Source organism: Engraulis encrasicolus, chromosome 8, assembly GCF_034702125.1.
Source record: "Engraulis encrasicolus isolate BLACKSEA-1 chromosome 8, IST_EnEncr_1.0, whole genome shotgun sequence".
NCBI classification, from domain to species: Eukaryota; Metazoa; Chordata; class Actinopteri; order Clupeiformes; family Engraulidae; genus Engraulis; species Engraulis encrasicolus.
Window position 1 is genome coordinate 6,211,328 of NC_085864.1, and position 20,000 is coordinate 6,231,327.

The window sequence follows — 20,000 nt, forward strand, 5'->3', positions numbered from 1 at the left end:
AGAGAGAGAGAGAGAGAGAGAGAGAGAGAGAGAGAGAGAGAGAGAGAGAGAGAACCTCAAGGGATATTCTCATACCACACTAATGTATAACACATTTTTCTGCTTCACTGGCTACCGGTGGTGTGGGATTTCAATATAAAATCCTGCTCCTCAATTTCAATTCAATTCTTTCCTTGCTCACCTTCATACAGTACATCTGATAGTAGCTATTCTGGAACCGAACTCTCCCTCCCCACTATGAAATATTCTGGCTCAAACAGCTACTACCCTACTGTTACACTGGGGACCCGGGTTCAATTCCAACCCAAGGCCATTTCCCAGTCCTTCATCTCTCTCCATCACCAACTCAAACCGTCCTATCAAATAAATGTATAAAAAACAATGAATAACAAAAGTCTGGCCTTAGTCCACTTGCTGTTACTGTACCCTTGCTGAACTATCATTCACGGGTGGAGATAGGTTCTTCATCATCATGTGACCCCACAACGGCAACATATACACGTATAATATCTATAAAATGTATAGTATATATAGTATATATTTATTTATAAATTTATAATTCCATGTAGGCTACTTCAACATGCACACATTGTACATGGAATGTGTATGAGTCCTTACTTACTACAGGTATATGGCCCATACGAAGGTGGCCCACTTCTTATGTCATATTTTCAGAAAATTGTACAGGCATGTACAGGTATTCTATATTTATTTTTAATGTGGGATCTCAGGTCTGCAATATCCTTCCACATAGTCCATACAGTACAACTGCTTTCCTCTCACCCTTAACTTCACCAGGCCTTCTCATATCACACCACCACATATTTACATTTTATTTCCTTTCCTTCCTCCGCCACCAGATCATGTTTCTTTTGAAAATGACTTTGGGGATAACAACTATATGCAGTATGTCAGTAACAGGCTTTGGTTTTATTGTTGTCTTCTCAACTACTGTACAAAGTAGTAGTAGTAGTAGTAGTAGTGGTAGTAGTATACTAGTTTGACAGACACCTACCCATGACCCATGGCAGTATCATCCACTCCACAGTAGTAGTAGTAGTAGTAGTAGTAGTAGTAGTAGTAGTAGCAGCAGCAGCGGCATTAGTAATAGTAGCACAGTGGTAGTAGCAGCATAGTACTAGTGTGACAAACACCTACCCACGACCCATGGCAGTATCATCCCCTCCACAGTAATAGTAGCAGTAGTAGTAGTAGTATTGTAAATGTAGTAGTAGTAGTAGTAGTAGTAGTAGTAGTAGTAGTAGTGGTAGTAGCAGCAGCATTAGTAATAGTAACACAGTAGTAGCAGTAGCATAGTAGTGTGACAGACACCTACCCACGACCCATGGCAGTATCATCCACTCCACAGTGGTGGGGGGCGGGCCCTGGCGGTTGGGGTCGGTGGAGGAGTCGATCCGCTGCGAGGCCAGCAGCAGGAGGAAGAGGAAGGTGAGGTAGGAGGCGGTGTGGCAGATGAACTTGATGAAGGGCTTGCGTATGAAGAGGCCGTAGCGGCTCTTGGGGGCCACCAGGTAGCAGAGGGAGAAGAGCGGGAACAGCAGGCCGATGAAGATGCTGGTGATCAGCTTGCCCACCCAGTGGCGCCGACGCCAGCCCGGGAACTCGTCATACCTGCGGGACGCCAGCAGCTGTTGGCAGTTGGGCTGCGCCACGAACTAATTAAAGGCAAAGAGACGGAGAGAGAGAGAGAGAGAGAGAGAGAGAGAGAGAGAGAGAGAGAGAGAGAGAGAGAGAGAGAGAGAGAGAGAGAGAGAGAGAGAGAGAGAGAGAAGGACAAACATCACTGATCACTGTGAAAAAAAGGTGTGAATGTGAGATATATGCTCTATAATTAACAATAGGAGAGAAAAATACAGTAGTGGAGTTGTAAAGATTCTGTCAAAGTACTGTATGGAGAGAAAAATGATTTTCTTTTTTTTCTAAGAAGCATGCTTAACCGGCTCTATGTGTGAAAATAAGCTATGGCCTACAAATAGATGTGCCTTGTCTTGGAATTGATGTAGGATAAAAACAGTAAGTGATGGCGTCATGTGTGAACAAGGAGCTACACTAGGGTTCACGCCTATAGGAGGTGCGAATGTGGTTTATAAAAAGAGACAGCAGAGTTGTGGAGATTCTATAGTGGTACTACAGTATAGAGAGGAAAATTAACTAGCGGGAGGCTGTCAACACTGCAGACAGTTCAGCTGCGCAACAAACGGAACAGAGGAAAACAAACAATTGTCCTTTTTATCCCATTGTTATTTACCTGAAGAAGGTCGGATGACCGAAACGTTGTATTAAAGTTTGTTGGTGGAATGGACAGTGTGCAGGATTTCTTTACACTTGAATCCCATTGTTATTCCCATTCCTTGTTTATCTGTTTACATTTTATTTGATAGTAGTAGACAAGATTTACATGGCTGATTGAAGGACGTGATTTTAGATATTGTCCTTTATTTTTACTGGACTTAATTTGAATTGACTTAATACTGTAAAAATAAAATTGGTGTTTCAATGTAAGATTAAAGAAATGATGTATAAAGCCCAGAATCTAAGGTGTTTGTTATGATGGAGGTAGACAGAAAAACAAGTGAGGGAAGCAAAACTGTCTGAATATAAACCATTATATCCTTTTCCAATTACGTTATCTTCTGAACTGTGGCACTGCTGGCTGTGTTGCCACAATCTCATTAGAACAGAGAGGGAAACAGACAGTGAAGTCAAAACTTTGTCAAAAAGAAAACAGTTGTCTGATGCAGCAATACGAAGTGTGAACTGATGGCATAGCCTGTGAACAAGAAGAAGCCATGATGATGGAGAAGGTGTGGAAGCATTGTGGACATTTATAGGTGGTGTGTTGAGAAAAAAATGAACCAAGCAGATTGCAATATGTGAAATAAATTATAGAAAGTCTAAAAAACACACTGGACGCAAGTTAGATAGCAGAGTATAGATAGCAAGTATTCCAACATGATGAAACCAAATAAAAAACAACAGAAATCAAGACACATACACCACAAAAGGGTAATTTTAACATAAGAAACACAAACACACAAGCAGAAACTTCAACACTAGGAAGGCTCTCATAAGCACAGTACTGGACAGGCAGTCTGATTGGGTGCTCTTTGCACCTAAGGTCTCACTAATTGGTTGATTGATTGATGGACTGATTATGTGATTACAGGTAATTAAGAATGAGAGCTGCAAGATGACCTGCAGTGTCACACCAATCAGTAAATATAACCTAGATGGAAGTACGGGTCCATGTGTACCCCCGGCGTTCAGTATCTGACAGGTACCAAGCTGAAATAATGTCCCAAGGGCTTCATTATTAATCCTTTAATGCATGTGACCGGAACATGACAGATTGGTATTGATACAGAGACAAGTTAACAATTTCCAATATGATACTGAACCAGTGAAGGATATGATAGGATAGGATAGTACAGGACTTGCCTGGTTAACACCAGACCTAATCACAAGTGAGATTATTGTCTTTCAGATCGAAACGATTGTGTAGAACTAAAGGCAGTATGGGAGTTCCCAGGCTAGTGCAGGACTACTATAAGTACTTAATTGAGGCTGTTGTAAAATCAACATGGGGCCAAACATGGGGCATATTTAATCATAGCAATGTGAGCATGAATGACAGCAAGACTGATCCCACTTAGGAGAGGTGCAGTAGCCTACATACAGTTTGTATATTATGACCGTTCTTCCACCACATCGCCCCTGAGGAATCATATTTGTATCTATTTACCTAATAGCACCGCTAATATCCACTCTGTGACACTACTCACGCCAATAAACCAAGACGGGCCATTTTACATCATGTCTGGCATATATAGGCCCTATCCTGACCATTACAGTGCACACATGCTAACCAAGACCCACATGCTATCTGGGTGTGTCCCACTGACAATTTGTCACATTGACAAAGTGGTGGTTTATAAGAGTCTCAAACAGTTGCCCCATACTGTATGGCCTAATGTGTACGCCAGGGGTGCCCAACCAGTCGATCGCGAGCTACCAGTCGATCTCGAGGGGAGTGGCAGTCGATCGCGAGACATGTACTGTGACGGGGAAAATACTGTCTTTCAAAAGTAGGCTATGTAGCAAGTTGTTGGTACTGCATTGGTTAGATAATTAGTCCCACGGTAAAACATAATGAGGGGAAAGCATTAGGAAGTGACCGTAAGGGTATTGCAGTTGATTCATGTGTGCACACATGTAACATCGGGTGAGTAACAGAACATGTGCGCAACGATGCGTTATGACACGGCGATATGCGAGGATCTTCGTCCAAATCGCATAGTCGTATGCATCATCGCTAACTGCGTTTACATCGCGTGTCGCCTGTAAGGGAAATGTTAGTTGTTGACATATATGGAATTCACTTCAATTTGTGCTGTTTCTTGCTCCAGTTGTGGACAAAACGATTGGCCAAACTCACAACAGAAAGCCTTTGCTGTGGTACTGTCCCAGAGAGCTAAAAAAAAAAAAAACCTTCAGAAGAAGTCACTCTTAACAGGGATGTTAACCAATCCAAGTTCTCTCTCTCTCTCTCTCTCTCTCTCTCTCTCTCTCTCTCTCTCTCTCTCTCTCATAGTAAAGTGAACTTAACTAGCCTACTATTTACTCATAACAAATGGTGAATTTCTGAGCCCTTTTTAATTTGTACCAATCAAGGCATGATAATGCTTCATCATATTTTAGAAATAGGGCATATGTGCCTATATATGCCTTTTATATACCAAATGTTCTATTATTTTGAAATTGTTTCAGTTGTTTATGACTTGTGTAGGACTGAAATTACCTCTGCATACCATCAGTGCTGCATTGCTTTGTAAACATAGGCTATTCAGCAGACTTTAAAAACACACTGAAAAGATACGGCCATAGTAGCCTACTAAAACATTTTGTTCATAATAATGGTGATTAATAAATGGTGATCTTAAATTTTCATACTGACATCCTTAAATTTGACTTGGTAGATCACGGCAGACCATCAACTTCAAAAGTAGATCTCGGTTAAAAAAAGGTTGGGCACCCCTGGTGTACGCTAACCTAATGTAGGCAAGCATCTTTTTTTTAACATAACCACAAAGTCATAGGGGAATCGATCATGCACTCTCGATTTCCCTTTGGAAAGTGGAAAGACAATTCAATGGAGAGAGAGAGAGAGAGAGAGAAAGAGAGAGAGAGAGAGAGAGAGAGAGAGAGAGAAAGAGAGAGAGAGAGAGAGAGAGAGAGAGAGAGAGACCGGCCCCTTTGGCACTTTCGTAGTTTGCGCAAGCATTTTATTTGCATGTGCGAGAAAAAAATATTGTATGTAGGCTTATACAATTATTATTATAACGTTTAGTGATGTGACTTATTACCCATGGGGCACTTTATACATAAGTACAACTTAGGCTTACACACAATATAAATGTTTTTGGGAAACGCAGACCAGATTGCTATACAAATCTGTGAAGCAAAGATTTTATATTATATCTAACCAGGGGAGTGTTATCGGTATGAAGATGTACGTAAAAGGAAAAAGAGAAAGAGAAATAGAAAGAGAAAGAGAAAAAGAAGGCGAAAGAGAATGCAATATCTCTCTTGGGGAACAGAGCGTGTACAGTTCACAGTAAATGCATGTTCTGGTTGATTGTTGTTTGTCCAGTTTCTCTCTGTGTGTGTGTGTGTGTGTGTGTGTGTGTGTGTGTGTGTGTGTGTGTGTGTGTGTGTGTGTGTGTGTGTGTGTATGTAATTTGCATGTGTTTTCTCCACTTTGTCTCCCGCTGGGACGTGGCTGGCAGACGCATAGGGTGAAAATCAATCCCCACCCTTTCCAAACCACATTAGGCCTAAATGTGCGCTCATTTCCGCAGGGCCAGTGCTCATCTGGCCAGGCAGCCAAAGTGATGTCAGCCTACCCCCAAGACTACTTTAAGTGATCCTCATCAGCCCCCTGTACAGTAACCACATCTCATCTGGCTCACCGCTGATGCCGTGTTTGCTTGTGGATTTTTGTATGTGATTGTTTATTTAATTTTTTCCATCATGCTGTGATCACACCTCATGTGACTTACTGCTGTGGCTGGGATTGTTTGTTAATTATGTATTTTGTGTTTTTTATTTTGTGCTTTTTTGTTTGCTTTTTAAAAAATGTCACTACTTTTATTACTTTTCCCTTTTATTATTATTATTATCATTATTATTATTATTATTATTATTATTATCATTATATTTTTTTTTATTTTTTGTTTTTGCATCAACCTCACATGTGTACAGCCATCACGTCTCAGAAAGTCTGTTGCTGTTGTTGTTTTCTTATTGTTGTTGTTTTGTATTTTATCTCTTTTTCAACCCCAAATTATCAGTCCATTTACACAGGAAGCCACAGACTGGGCAGTTTTCGGGAAGCGTCATGCTAGAATGACGTATGCGGTGTCTGCGATGCTAATCTACGAAAGAAGAATTATGACTAATGATTTCTTGGTAAACCATGAGCAGATGAGGAGGGTAATCTCCAGGGGGATGTGGTGGTGTCTTTGGACAGCTACGGAAAACACAGCATCCCAGTTCACAGACACTTTTGTTGACTCTGCAGCTGCTATTTTTTTAATTGTTCATGACATTAAGTTTTATGGTCAACCAAAGTGGACTAATGGTCATACACACAGTATAGCTTCAGTTGTGCAACTGGTGAAAAGAAAGATTTTAAATACGAGATTTTAGATACCTCACATACAGTATGAGATAAATGCATAGATATTAGAATAATAACAGAAATAATCCCTACAGTACATGTACAATGTGGTGACTGATAACAAACTAGCTTGAAATATTAGTACTACACACACACACACACACACACACACACACACACACACACACACACACACACACACACACACACACACACACACACACACACACACACACACACACACACACACACACACACACACACACACACACACAAACAAACCAACTTCAGTAAACACATCAGCAGCATCCGATTTTCCCTGGGAAATCTGTCCAGCTTGGAGTTGCAAAAACACTAAAGCATTCATAGTCATAGTCAGTTTAAGGGATTGTGCAGATAAAACAAACACAAGTATTGAGAAAAGCGCAGCATTATCAAATGTGCACTCCCAAAACACCACACACACTTAACTGCAAATGTGCACTCCAAAAATGCACTCTAAGAAACTCCTTGGTAACAACATGTCGTCTAACTTCTCCAACCAAATCTGTCCATCTATAAGTTTGTGTGGTAGATGTCAACTAGCAGAGTTCGAAGGTAGAGCGACAATAAACCTCCTATCCCTCACGAAAGCCTCATTTATGCGGGAGCACCAAGCTAGCGACCTAGACCTATAGCTAAGTGGTATGATACCTGTGCCTCCCATGCCAAACTATAGCTGTGACTGAACAGTCGCAAGTTCGAGCCCGAGTTGGCAGTCTGCGCAGTCTGACCTTGTGACACTGGAGTCGTGACTCGCAATCAGAGATGTATAAGGTAGAAGTAGAATGGTGGTAACACTTTATAATAAGCGATGCACAAAAATCATTATAAAGACTTTGTAAATAATTAACTAACGATGCGCAAAACATTAACAAATATCTGTAAATGAGTGGGAAATGTTATGTTCGTATTTTATATCTATCAAACATTTACAATTTTTTGTAAATGAATAATAAATAAAATAATTTAAAAAAAATAATAGATTTTAAAAGGTTTGTAAAATCTTGAAAATATTATTTGTAAATATTTTATAATTAATAAAACTTAGTAAATAATACAAATATTTGTTAGTGCTTTGTTCATCATTAGTTAATTATAAGTCTTTATAATGCCTTTACTCATCCTTTATTAGAGTAGAGTAGAGTAGAGTATCGTTTATTGATTCCAGGGGGAAATTAAGGTGTCAAGTAGCATACACACATAAATAAAGACATTGCCCACAAGACATAACACACATAATTACACATAAAATAATCATATATAGCTTACTGTTGCATACATTTTGCCAAGGCATCTCTCTCTCTCACACACACACACACACACACACACACACACACACACACACACACACACACACACACACACACACACACACACACACACACACACACACACACACACACACACACACACACACACACACACTCTCTCTCTCCCACACACACACACACCAAAAAATCAAGTGTAAAGTGTCCACAGTGTTAACATGTGCCAAGTGGCACATAGAAGCCAAGACAAAGTGGCCATAAAGTGTCCAGGAGTGTCCATAGTCTCTCTGTCTAGTACAATGTCCATAGTATTCCTTGGAAAAAGGATGGGGGGGAGGGGGGTCGCCCCCTGTGTCACTCCACACACTCACACACACACACACACACACACACACACACACACACACACACACACACACACCACACACACACACACACACGCGCACACACACACACACACACACACACGCACACACACACACACACACACACACACACACACACACACACACACACACACACACACACACACACACACCAAAAATAAAGTGTACATAGTGTCACCTGTGCTGGGTGGCCAAGACAGAGTTACCACCAAAGTGTCCAAGCAACCAAAGTGTCCAGAATTATGAAGTGTTGCCAAATTACTCTTACAAATGCAATTAAAACATTAATGCTATGATATTACATGTTTTCAACGTTGTAATATCATACTACTAGTATTATAGTTACCAAATTACTCTTACAAATGCAATTACAACATTAATGGTATGATATTACATGGTTTGAATATTGTAATATCATACTACTAGTGTTGCAATTACGTTCGTAAGAGTGCCTCTACTGTACTTTATGCAACTCTGCTCGCAAGTGAGTGAGGTTTAGGAGGGTGAATGTAATGGATGCAGACTAGCAGACTTCGCTGGCAGAATGGTAGAACGTTAGAGAACCTCCCTCCAGAAAGCTATCAGCCTAGACCTTTAAGGTCAGTGGTATTGTACCTGTGCCTCCCATGCCGTACTGTACCTGTGACTGCAAGGTCACAAATTCAAGCTCCGAGCGGCGCACTGGCCTTGGTAATACTTACAGAAACACTGAGGCGCTAGCTTGCAAACATGCTAATAGTCCAGTGGCTTATCTGAAAAAATCTTTAACGTTTTGAAATCTGGTACATGTACAGTTTAAGGCAGTCAAAAACAAATTAGATATTGGGCCATAGTGAATTTTCAACATGGCGGCCGTTGCAGCCATTTTTCTAAATTGCAGGCAAAGATGAAAGTTTTTCACTCTTAATCTTCAATCTTAGCACATTCCGTCAGTTTTAAGGACTCTGCAGATCCATCTAAGACAACATTTCCAAGTATTACTGTAATACAAACATAGTATTATCAAATGTTCACTTCCAAAACACCCTTAACTGCTTTGGTAACCACATCAGCAGCCTGTAATTACCCCCACCAGATCTAAGGCCGCTGATCAACGTAGCGGTGCTTTTCTGTCTATCAGAGGAGCTGATCTCATTAATATAGAGAGAGATGGAATGGGGCGAGGACAGCGACAGGAACCAGCTTTCAGATGACGGTGATCGCAGCCAGTCAGCCAGCCAGCCAGCCAGCCCAGGCAGCCCAGGCAAATCTCATCTCATCTCATCACATCTCATCACATCACACACCTCGGCTCGGCTTGGCTCATCTTGTCTTGTCGTCGCGTCTCATCCCCACACCTACGGTCTCCTCATCCGCCCCCTCTCCCGTCTTTACTTTAATTGGGGTCATAATCTCCCCCGCTGCACAGCACAGCCATGGCAGCAACAGCTCCTCCAAGAGCAGAGGAAGCTGAGAGAGAAAGACAGAGAGAGCGAGAGAGAGAGAGAGCGAGAGAGAGAGAGAGAGAGAGAGAGAGAGAGAGAGAGAGAGAGAGAGAGACAGAGAGAGATAGAGAGAGAGAGAGACAGAGAGAGACAGAGAGAGAGAGAGAGAGAGACAGACAGAGAGACAGAGAGAAAGTGCCTATTTGCAATCTTTGAATGGCGTTTTTCTCTTTCTTTCATGCCAGTGGTTGAAGAGTGGTGAAAATAATGTGACTTTTCGTGACCTGTGTGAGTCAAAATAATTGGAGTTATTTGATCTCGGTCCTTCGTTTTTCTAATGCGCTACTCTTCTGATTTATGAGGTGGGCATGTGTGTGTGTGTGTGTGTGTGTGTGTGTGTGTGTGTGTGTGTGTGTGTGTGTGTGTGTGTGTGTGTGTGTGTGTGTTTTAAGTGTGTCTTCATTGAGTGTACCTGTGAGTGCTTACACATTTGTGTGCACGTGTGTGTGTGAGTGTGTGTGTGTGTGTGTGTGTGTGTGTGTGTGTGTGTGTGTGTGTGTGTGTGTGTGTGTGTGTGTGTGTGTGTGTGTGTGTGTGTGTGTGTGTGTGTGTGCGTGCGTGGGCTGGGAAGAGGCTTCTTTTTCAATAGCTGTAAAGCATGGGGCTTCAAATATGAGGAGTGGGAAGATGAGGGAATGAGTCAGTGCCTTGATATCAGGAATGATTACAGTGCTCTCGGAAGATGATGCTGCCGTACCGTGCAATCTAAAGGAAACACAGTCATGAATATTGCAAACGCTTATCCATTGTATACTCAAAGGTGCATCAATTATTATTCTCAGAGTGTGAGCTCCCGACAGCACCCACTGCCTTTACCAACTACAGTACACTTTGCAATGTTAAATTCGATTCTCTTAGTGCTCGATTAACCCCTTAAGACACTACTCCTGTTATAATTGAGTTGTTACCAGAATGGAAATGACCAAGACGAAATATATTACTAAAGACCCTGTGCACTGTCATAGTGGTATAGTACTAAGGTAGTTACATTTTTTCAGTGACGACTACTATTACAACGTCCCAGTGGCAGGATGGTGTCTGGTAAGGGGCTACCTCTCAAAACTCAATAGAGTCAAAAATCTTCCATGTTGTATTTGGAAGTATGTGGTTGAACAGTACAACAGTAGTATTTGGTCCTACACACTAACGTTCTTACATGCGTACATGCTATATCTTTTTCTATAGAATAAGGTGCTGCAGAGCCTTGCAAAGCTGTGCAATAGTAAATCACTGTTCATCATATAGTCGGATGAAATGCCCTTGAACTGTAAACCTTTGAGGTGCACTGCCAATGCAACGTGTTGCTGTGTTGACGTATATGTCTTCGATAAACCACCTTAAATTGCAAAACGAAGGCCACAATCCCTCAACCAGAATCTCTAATGCCATAGCTACAAAGCTTAAGTATTGCAAGGATAGCAATCGATTGATTTTTATGAATGGGTTAAAAGTAAAAAGACATCTCATTTAAGAAATGCCTGTGATGAAAAAATGATTTGATGTGAAAAGGTATTGATATGCACATGTTTTAATGTCTGTATGAACAGACAGCTGGTGTTGAAGGCGTGGAAAGAGGCGGAAGTAATTGACTTTGTATGAAAGAGCAAGAGACAGAAGCGTCAAAAGCTGCAAAAGGGTTTCTTGCGCCAAGGGCGTCAAAAGCGTTAAAAGAGAAGTTGAACTAAGTGTAAAGTATGTAATGAGCTCAGCGACAGCAGGCAGCAGCCAATGGAATGTTTACGTTTATCTAAACACGAGCTTCGGTTGGTCACTCTCCCTGATCGAGCACTTCAGGTTGAAGCGTTTGTTTGCAGTATTCCTCGCCACTGATCTGTGCTTTCCAGGCGGGACTGCAGCGTTATAGCTCTCTCAATGTCTGCTGTCTGTCCATACAGTAAGACTCTTCTCTTCTCCACTATACGTAAAAGATTGACCTGGTGAAGAATAGCACTAGTGTCCCCTTAGCTGCCTGGCTGTCATTAACTGGGGCTGTGCTTATTTCAGCTGGGTGATGGCTGGAAGTCTGTCACCTGCCATAGGGCACTGCAAGGTCACGCCAGGGACCTGAGTTTGAGGTAATTTCCCAATGCTCCCCCAATTCTCTCTCCCACTCACTTCCTGTCACCATCTCAAACTGTCCTGTCAAATAAAAGTATAACCCCCCCCAAAAAAAATAAAAAATAAAAAGGGAGGTCATCGATGTGTAGTTTTATCTTTGCCTGACTTTGGACTACGTCTTTGACCGTCATCCATCCATTACATTTGGATATGTCTGAGATTTGACAGTGAACGCTCTGTTCCCCAAGCTGCCTGTCATTAATTGGGGCTATTGGGTGGGCAATGGCATTCGTGAGGAGGCTGTCACTTCCCATAATTCATTGCATCGGCATGATCATCTTGATGTGCCACTTGGAATTTCAATTAATGTCAATGAGCCATGAGTCAGGCGTCCAAATATAGGCACGACCCATTATGACCTGACACCGCCAGCCTCTCCGCCATCGTTAACAATATCAAACACTGACAAGTGGCAACAGTGCAGGGAGAAGATGACATGAGGCAATAATTGTATTGTAAAATAATTGTGTTAACAAAATAATTGTGTCATAATGTCTGAGCCTCTCTCATTCATTCATTCATTTATTCATTCATTCATTCATTCATTCAGATGTTAGTGAAAAGAGTTAACATGTCGTAATAATCAAACTGGACCTACATCTAAACTCTTTCACGATACACTCAATTCACGATTATTTAAAAATGATGATGATTTGAAGCTTGAAAGCACTATGATTTGAATCTTGAAAGCACATTATGTCACGCGTTTGTTTTTCTGGACTTAAGGGTAACAAAACATTGAAAGAGGCATATCACAATACTGCCTTCCTGCATCACGATACAGTATCATGACTCTGCGTATTTTTTCGGTTATTACCAAATCATATACCGTGTGGACTGTACAGTATGTCCTGTGAGAATTTCAATGTAAACAGTAAAATATTACCTTGTTACTCTTAAAAGGGTGGGTGAATTCAGGACGTGGAATAATTTATCATGGCAGCTTAATAAAGTCTCTTGGTTTCACAAGCTCATGCAAATGTACACACACACACACACACACACACACACACACACACACACACACACACACACACACACACACACACACACACACACACACACACACACACACACACACACACACACACACACACACACACAGAATACTGTGTACCCGGCGAACCAATTAGAAAAATCCGCAAGGTACTCCGCCGAGGCATGTAATGACTTTGTCAACTGTGAAACGAGTGATCTTATCTCCCTGTTCTGCTCTGCGCATGTGTGTGTTTGTATGTGTGTGTGTGTGTGTGTGTGTGTGTGTGTGTGTGTGTGTGTGTGTGTGTGTGTGTGTGTGCGTGTGCATGTGCTTGTGTGTTTCTACACTGGCAGCTCAGCCCTGCCTCTTCACTCCACTGCATTTTGAATTGAAATCTGCTTTAGTTTAGTCATTTCGTGTCACAGCTAGCTGCACCCCCGCCCCCCCCCCACCTCCCTCCTCGCTGAGTACCGGAGGACACAAGCAGCTGATACACATGTAAAACCACACGGCAACGCAGAGGTGTCGATAACAGCAATTACTCAGCCAATTAAAAACACTCTGCCAGGTTTTAATTTTTAACACACGAGCCCGAGCTGTCTTACAGCATGTATCTGATGTACCTACTGTCTTGAAAGTTCATTGAAATCAGCTGGTTCAGGGATGGTGGGCTCAATACAGATATTAAATACGCATTTTCCTTCAAACACAGGTGATAGAGTACAGTGATACAGTATCAGCAGCTGACCTACCTGGCTTGATTGCTCATGACAATCTGTGGCTGTAATTTTACTGTACTTTTTGCACTCAGCATTGACAGTTCTTCAAATGTACGTGTGGTCTCCCCATATATTTATCCATGCCTTAAGTGCCCCTGAGCAAGCCACCTAACCCCATATTGCTCCAGGGACAGTATCCAATATCCTGTTCCTAAATAATGGCTAGTTGCTTTGGATAAAAGGCATCAGCTAAGTGTCATTTATCACCCAGTGAGCAGACGGAACGTCTTCTGATTGGCTGAGCAGGTGTCCTTTATTCCCCGGTAGCAGGACACCTATGATGTCATGCGGGCGTGCGGGCGTCCAAGTTGCTTCTTTTCTAACTTTCTGGCGAAGTGCCGTTACTAGTTCTATCGCATCTGGTTGTCTAGTCAAGACCGCGTCGTTAGTTCTAGCGCATCGCGTTGTCTAGACAAGACCCCGTTACTAATTCTATTGCATCGCGTTGTCAAGTCAAAAACCCAGTCGTCAATTCTATCGCATTTGGTTGTCAAGTCACCCCAACATGCTGCGCGCGTCCTTAGGCTATGCCTCCGATAGAGGCGCGTCTCACTAGGAAGTGGTGCCCATAGCAACGTACCAAGCGCAGTGGTTAATCTACTTTCTCACAAAACCTTAGATCAACTTATTAATAAATTAATAAATTAATACTTAAATGCTGGTAAACGGGTGATAAGCGGAATAGCGGCCTTCGAGGTGTCCCGATATCAAGGGAAAATGGACTTGGCGAAGCGAACAGCCCTTCGGCTGCGCCGTCGGGCTGTTTAGAACGCTCCGCCTCGTCCATTATTTCCCTTGATATCGGGACACCTCGTCGTCCGCTATTCCATACATAATGTACAGTACATCCCCTGGAGGCTGTGGAACATTGAACAGATGTTAATTTACACCTGTTAAAGCGTGCTGTAAAACAGGTAGGTGCGATGAGGCTCACCAGCTGTACCCAATCTGGCACGCATTGAAGCACTCGGTCGGATGGAATGAGTTACTAAATATGGCTCGACTGGCAGGGGAGGTGAGTGCTGCATCTGAAATCCCACACTCGTGCCAGCGCACTGATGTGACCAGACAAGTCAAGTCCGAGTCCAAAGAGGTTCGACTCCGAGACAAGACCGAGTCCAAAAAGATTAGAGTCCATGTCAAGTCCGAGTCACATACCTGCCAGTGTTACACAATGGAAAGGATGAATGGCAATAGCGTGCATGTTTGATGGTAACCTAAGGTATATGCAATGCATGTGAAGACAAACTTGGATGTTATTGGATTTCAAGCTCCACTTTATAGCCTGTAATGGCCAGTGTTCTACACACAAGTATGCCAGAATCGGGTGGGTCCAAATCACCATTGTCCGAGTCCAAGACAAGTCGAGTCCAACGGATGGCGAGCCCAAGACAAGTTCAAGTCCATATAAAAGCAGACTTGAACCCGGACTCTGGTCCGAGTCGGGACTCGAGTAGTCTACTACAGCCCTGATAGACTGCCACCTTAATCTAAAAGGTGCAGCTTAGGCTTAGAAATCAGAAGTGCTTTGGGTGAAGAGCACTTCAACAGAAATGAGTTCTACCCTCCTTTTCCTTCCCTATCTTCCACATCCATCTCTTTGGATGAAGACCTTTTCCTGACAAAAATACATTTCACTTTAGTAAGGAATTAAGGTTTTAATATCACGGGAGTGCTATGGATGTGTGGGAGTGATGACACGATGCAAAGGTGCCCGAGTCCAGAGAGTATTGAAAGTGAAGACATTTAGTTTCCGCATGGTTCCCTATGGCTGGGTCATTCTTCAGGCTAGCACAGCATCTCCATCCAATGAACAATAATTGATCTGCTTAAAATAATATATCTGTCTCTAGCAGTTAAATCCAGTCCTGTTTCTCAGATTCGTTTACGTTAAAGTCTCAAGGGAGATTGGTGTTCAGATCTTGAGTTGAGCTGTAATTGAATGTGCATTTAGAGTGTAATTTACTGCAAGAGGTATGGGCACTTTTGATGTGTGTTGTTCTAAAACTTAATTAGGAACAAAAGACAAGATTTTTTTTCTGTCTGTAAGGTAAGGTAAAATAAGATAAGATAAGATACGATAACACAAGATAACATAAAGCAACATAAGATAACATCAGAGGTGGAAAGAGTACAGAAAATGTGTACTCAAGTAAAAGTATCTTTACTTTGCCTAAATTCTACTCAAGTACAAGTAAAAGTACCTATCTAAAAATGTACTCAAGTAAAAGTAAAAGGTACTTCACTTAAAATGTTATTTGAATAAAAGTTACTTAATTACTTTTAATTAGCTTTCCTCTTGAGAATGTCATGTTTATTTTTCTTGAATATCGTCCTACATAACCTCTATCTCTTGCTTGGCACCAGCCATCATCCAATACATTGATACAAGATTGTAAAATAGTGGAAATGCTGTGTGCCTTCCTGCACAATCTTTAATTTCCGGCGGATTGTGGCATTATTGTGCATGGCATTTTGTCTCTCAGTCATTTTTTTTACTCAGCGCTCAGGCCAGGTTCCAGTGTAATTGAGTAAAGTACATGGGTCAAAATGTACTCAAGTACAAGTAAAAGTATTAATTTAAAAATTACTTAAAAAGTACAAAGTATTCATAAAAGCTACTCAAGTACAATACTTGAGTAAAAGTAATTAGTTACTTTCCACCCCTGGATAACATAAAGCAACATAAGATAACATGAGACAAGACATGTATGAAGTTGTATTATTGCACTCCATCTGAATGGTTTTACAGGTACAAGACTTACGTAAGAGAGTAGATATATTCCTCTGAGGAGGCTGGCAGGCTGTGTACTGTAGTGGTGTTTTAAAAAAAGGAATGCGCTGCACGCAAATGATCCATGCAGCGGTAAAGCAAACGTGAGTGAACAATCCATGCATATCTTAAACATTCGTAACCCTCAAAATGGTGAGATCAGAAATGTTATTTAAAGCAGTTCAAAGACAGTAGTGTATTTACGTGCATGAGTTAAACTCCATTACAACACGGCTGGCTGGCATGGCGGGAATTTTCCGACACGATTACGATCAAATGTAAACTGTCACGCTATTGTTTATCAGGTACAAAAGGCAATGTTATGACCTGGTCCAGTTTGTCACCTCACAAAAACAATAAACCATCTTTGACACACTTAAAGGGCATGCAGTTAAATAATACAGTGTTAATTGAACACATTGAGAGTTGATTTAACATCTTCTAGGAGTTATTTGGTCCAGAGTATCTGTGTTATGCCTGTAGGTGTGTTGTGAATGTGTTGCGAATAGACACTGTATTTTTCACTGTGCTGCGATAGAAAACAATCACCCAACTAAAGACAGTTACAAGCTCAGGCGAGACACCAAGACTACATGAGGTGAACGTGCTGCCAAATTTTATTCCTGTCTCTGCACTTAGTTCCTGGGCAATTTCTGGAATTAGCTCATTAACTTAGCACTGACCAAACACAGCTGCTTCTTTGTGAATGACTGGCATAAATAGGTCTACTGTGTGTTCCTCCTGACTGAGAGATACTCAACAGACATTTACTCAAACACTACAATCTGCTAGGACAGCATTCTCCTTCTATAGCACTGATTTTTGGAAAGAGGTTGTATACAGTAGTATCTAACACAACTTTCTGTAGCATCAATGTACTTAAACTGTACGGCTATAACCCTGGGGTCACACACATGCATGAATGAGAGCACAGCGCAACACAGCTCATGGATGCATGTGTGTTACCAGGGTAGTTAAAGACATATAAATAAGACAAGATGCTAGCAGCACCCAATCATGTGAGTGCATTTCTTGAGTGACAGCAGTTTCCAAGCAATCAGAGGTTGCAGAAGAACCCTCATCTGCACATGCGTGCAGACAGGAATCAAAGAATTGTCTAGTGGAGTAAGATGCATCAAACCCGTGCTTTTCCTGGATCCATGTGATGTCAGGTGAACGCCCCTTTAGGAGACCTTCAGTTAGGAGACCTTTGGAGACTTTAGGTTGAAAATAAATCTGTTCCATTTATTAGATGGCTGTAGCGCACATCTTACGCAAGCCGTCACCAAATGCCATTAACAAAGAAGAAAAAGGAGGGGACAACGCCCCCTTTGGAGACCAAACTTGAGCACACTACTTCGCATTGGGTGGGCAGAGTTTGAATTATCTTTCTCTACTAAGAAAATCTTTGCAGGAATGTTTGTAAACGGGAAACCTATGCATTGCACCAGTGTACTGTACCACAACAGCGCCCCCTACCTCTTTCTGGCGGTACTTGATGGCAAGCTTGAGCCGGGCCAGGTCGTTGTGGCTGTCGTCCTGCAGCATGTTGATGTCATCCCGGAAGTTCAGGATGAGCTCCAGCTCCCGCGAGCTCCGAGTCTGATCCAGCAGGTCCTTGGCGAACTTCTTGCACTGCTTCGAGAGCTCTGTGTACTCCGCTAAAAAGGTAGAGTATGTCATTGTTTCAGTGGTCTACTTCCAGAATTTATGCTGTGCGTTCACAAAAGTTATCTTTTTCATAAGTATTTATTATGACTGGGAAATGTACACATTTCATTCATAAAAAGGTGGATGTGTTTTACGTCTGACATTTTGAATTGCCAGTAATAGACATCTTTAGCTGCAAACCTTACTGTACTTTAGTCAGTAAATATTATATTATAACTTACTGCATGAATAGTCATTAAAAGACTAATGGGAAGCACAGTGGCAATGGGCAGCAATACGTACAATATGTTACCAGTGAGACATACAAAGTGTAAGATACAGGCTCAGAAACATTGGGCTTCCTAACCCAGTACCCCTGACCCATAAAGTCTGTATACCATCCTTCCCTCCTGCATTCACATCACATTCACATTCACATGACCCTATCTCCCACAACACCACCCCATCCAAAAACAAAAACACGCTCATTCTATAAAAAAACATCTAAATACAATCCATAATTTAAAACAAAGTACTCTGCGTAGTCATAGTATTCTACCTTTAAACTCGTTCTCCACTTTGCTGAGCTCCTGCAGCTCCCAGCTGAGCTGGAACGCCGTGAGGAAAGGGTCCTCGCTGGAGACGGCGATGAGCGAGGGCGACGACAGCGCTCGGTAGATGTTGAGGCGCGAGCGGGAGTGCCGCAGGCTGTCCACGTCCGAGCTGGACACGCACTCCACGCAGTTGCAGCGCACCTCGTGGGGCTGCGGGATGGACACCCCCTTCTGGATAATAATCTTGATGACCTCATAGTTGTTGGTGTGTGCCGCCAGGATGATGGGCGTGATGTCCGGTGTAAAGTCTGAGAACTGCTTGTCCAGCAGTGCGGGAGGGACCTGTGAATGCACAGATAACAACAAATGTTGAATGTATGTTGAGCATCATAGACTGTCAGAATTATGGCTGTAATGCCAGGGGTTAAGTCTGAGAACTGCTTCACCAACACTGCAGGATAGACCTACAGCAGGGGTGTCAAACTCAAATTCACAGTGGACCAAAATGCAAATCTGGGATGAAGTCGCGGGCCGAACTCAATATTCAAAAAGTACTGAAATTTTGCATGCGCGCACATGCTTACAATACTCAAATGCATACATCTTAAACACTCAATCCCAGCAGATATTGTAGTTCAAATGTGCCTGCATAGTCTGTTGTTAATGAGTGGAAGACATCACTGATGCACTTGTATGAGCATGTGATGTGACGCCCATTTTCAAGCCATATTAGATCACACTAATGTGTGTGTGTGTGTGTGGGGGGGGGGGGGGGGGGGGGGGCAATTGTAATAAATATTTGAAATGATCTCGTGGGCCAAATTAAATGACTCCAAGGACCAAATTTGGCCCCTGGGCCTGAGTTTGACATCCCTGACCTACAGTATAACCTCAAAGATACAGTTAACAAGAGATGAAATAGACAGCAGTAGGTGTGTTGAGCATTCATGAACTGAAGATGATCAGAGGCGTAGCAGAGAATTGAGGGCCCTATGTACAATCAGTTCCAATGCACGCCCCCCACCCCCCGCCATATATCTATATAAATCAGACACTGTGTGGGCCCCCTATATACACCGGGCCCTGGAGACTCAGTCCCCCTGTACGACATCCCTGAGTCTGAAGTCATACTGCTTATCCAGGAGACAAATGCTTATCCAGGAGGGCAGGAAGGACACTATGGTGAACAACCAAAATATTGAATATGTACCATATACATTAATGAGAGATGTAGATTTGTGAATATGATGTGCCTGATGTTTGGGGG

The 20,000-nt window shown here is 42.2% G+C and overlaps 1 protein-coding gene across 1 annotated transcript in view; it reads right to left on the reverse strand.

Annotated features, from left to right (window-relative positions):
• LOC134454100 (short transient receptor potential channel 4-like) overlaps positions 1-20,000 on the reverse strand; it is a 43,084-nt gene that overhangs the window by 11,427 nt on the left and 11,657 nt on the right. Inside the window, exons 3-5 of the mRNA XM_063204886.1 lie at positions 18,739-19,075; positions 18,009-18,190; positions 1,337-1,676 (exon numbers count right to left, since the gene is read on the reverse strand). Of these exons, the coding sequence (XP_063060956.1) occupies positions 1,337-1,676; positions 18,009-18,190; positions 18,739-19,075 (859 nt within the window). The remainder of the gene's footprint in view (positions 1-1,336; positions 1,677-18,008; positions 18,191-18,738; positions 19,076-20,000) is intronic.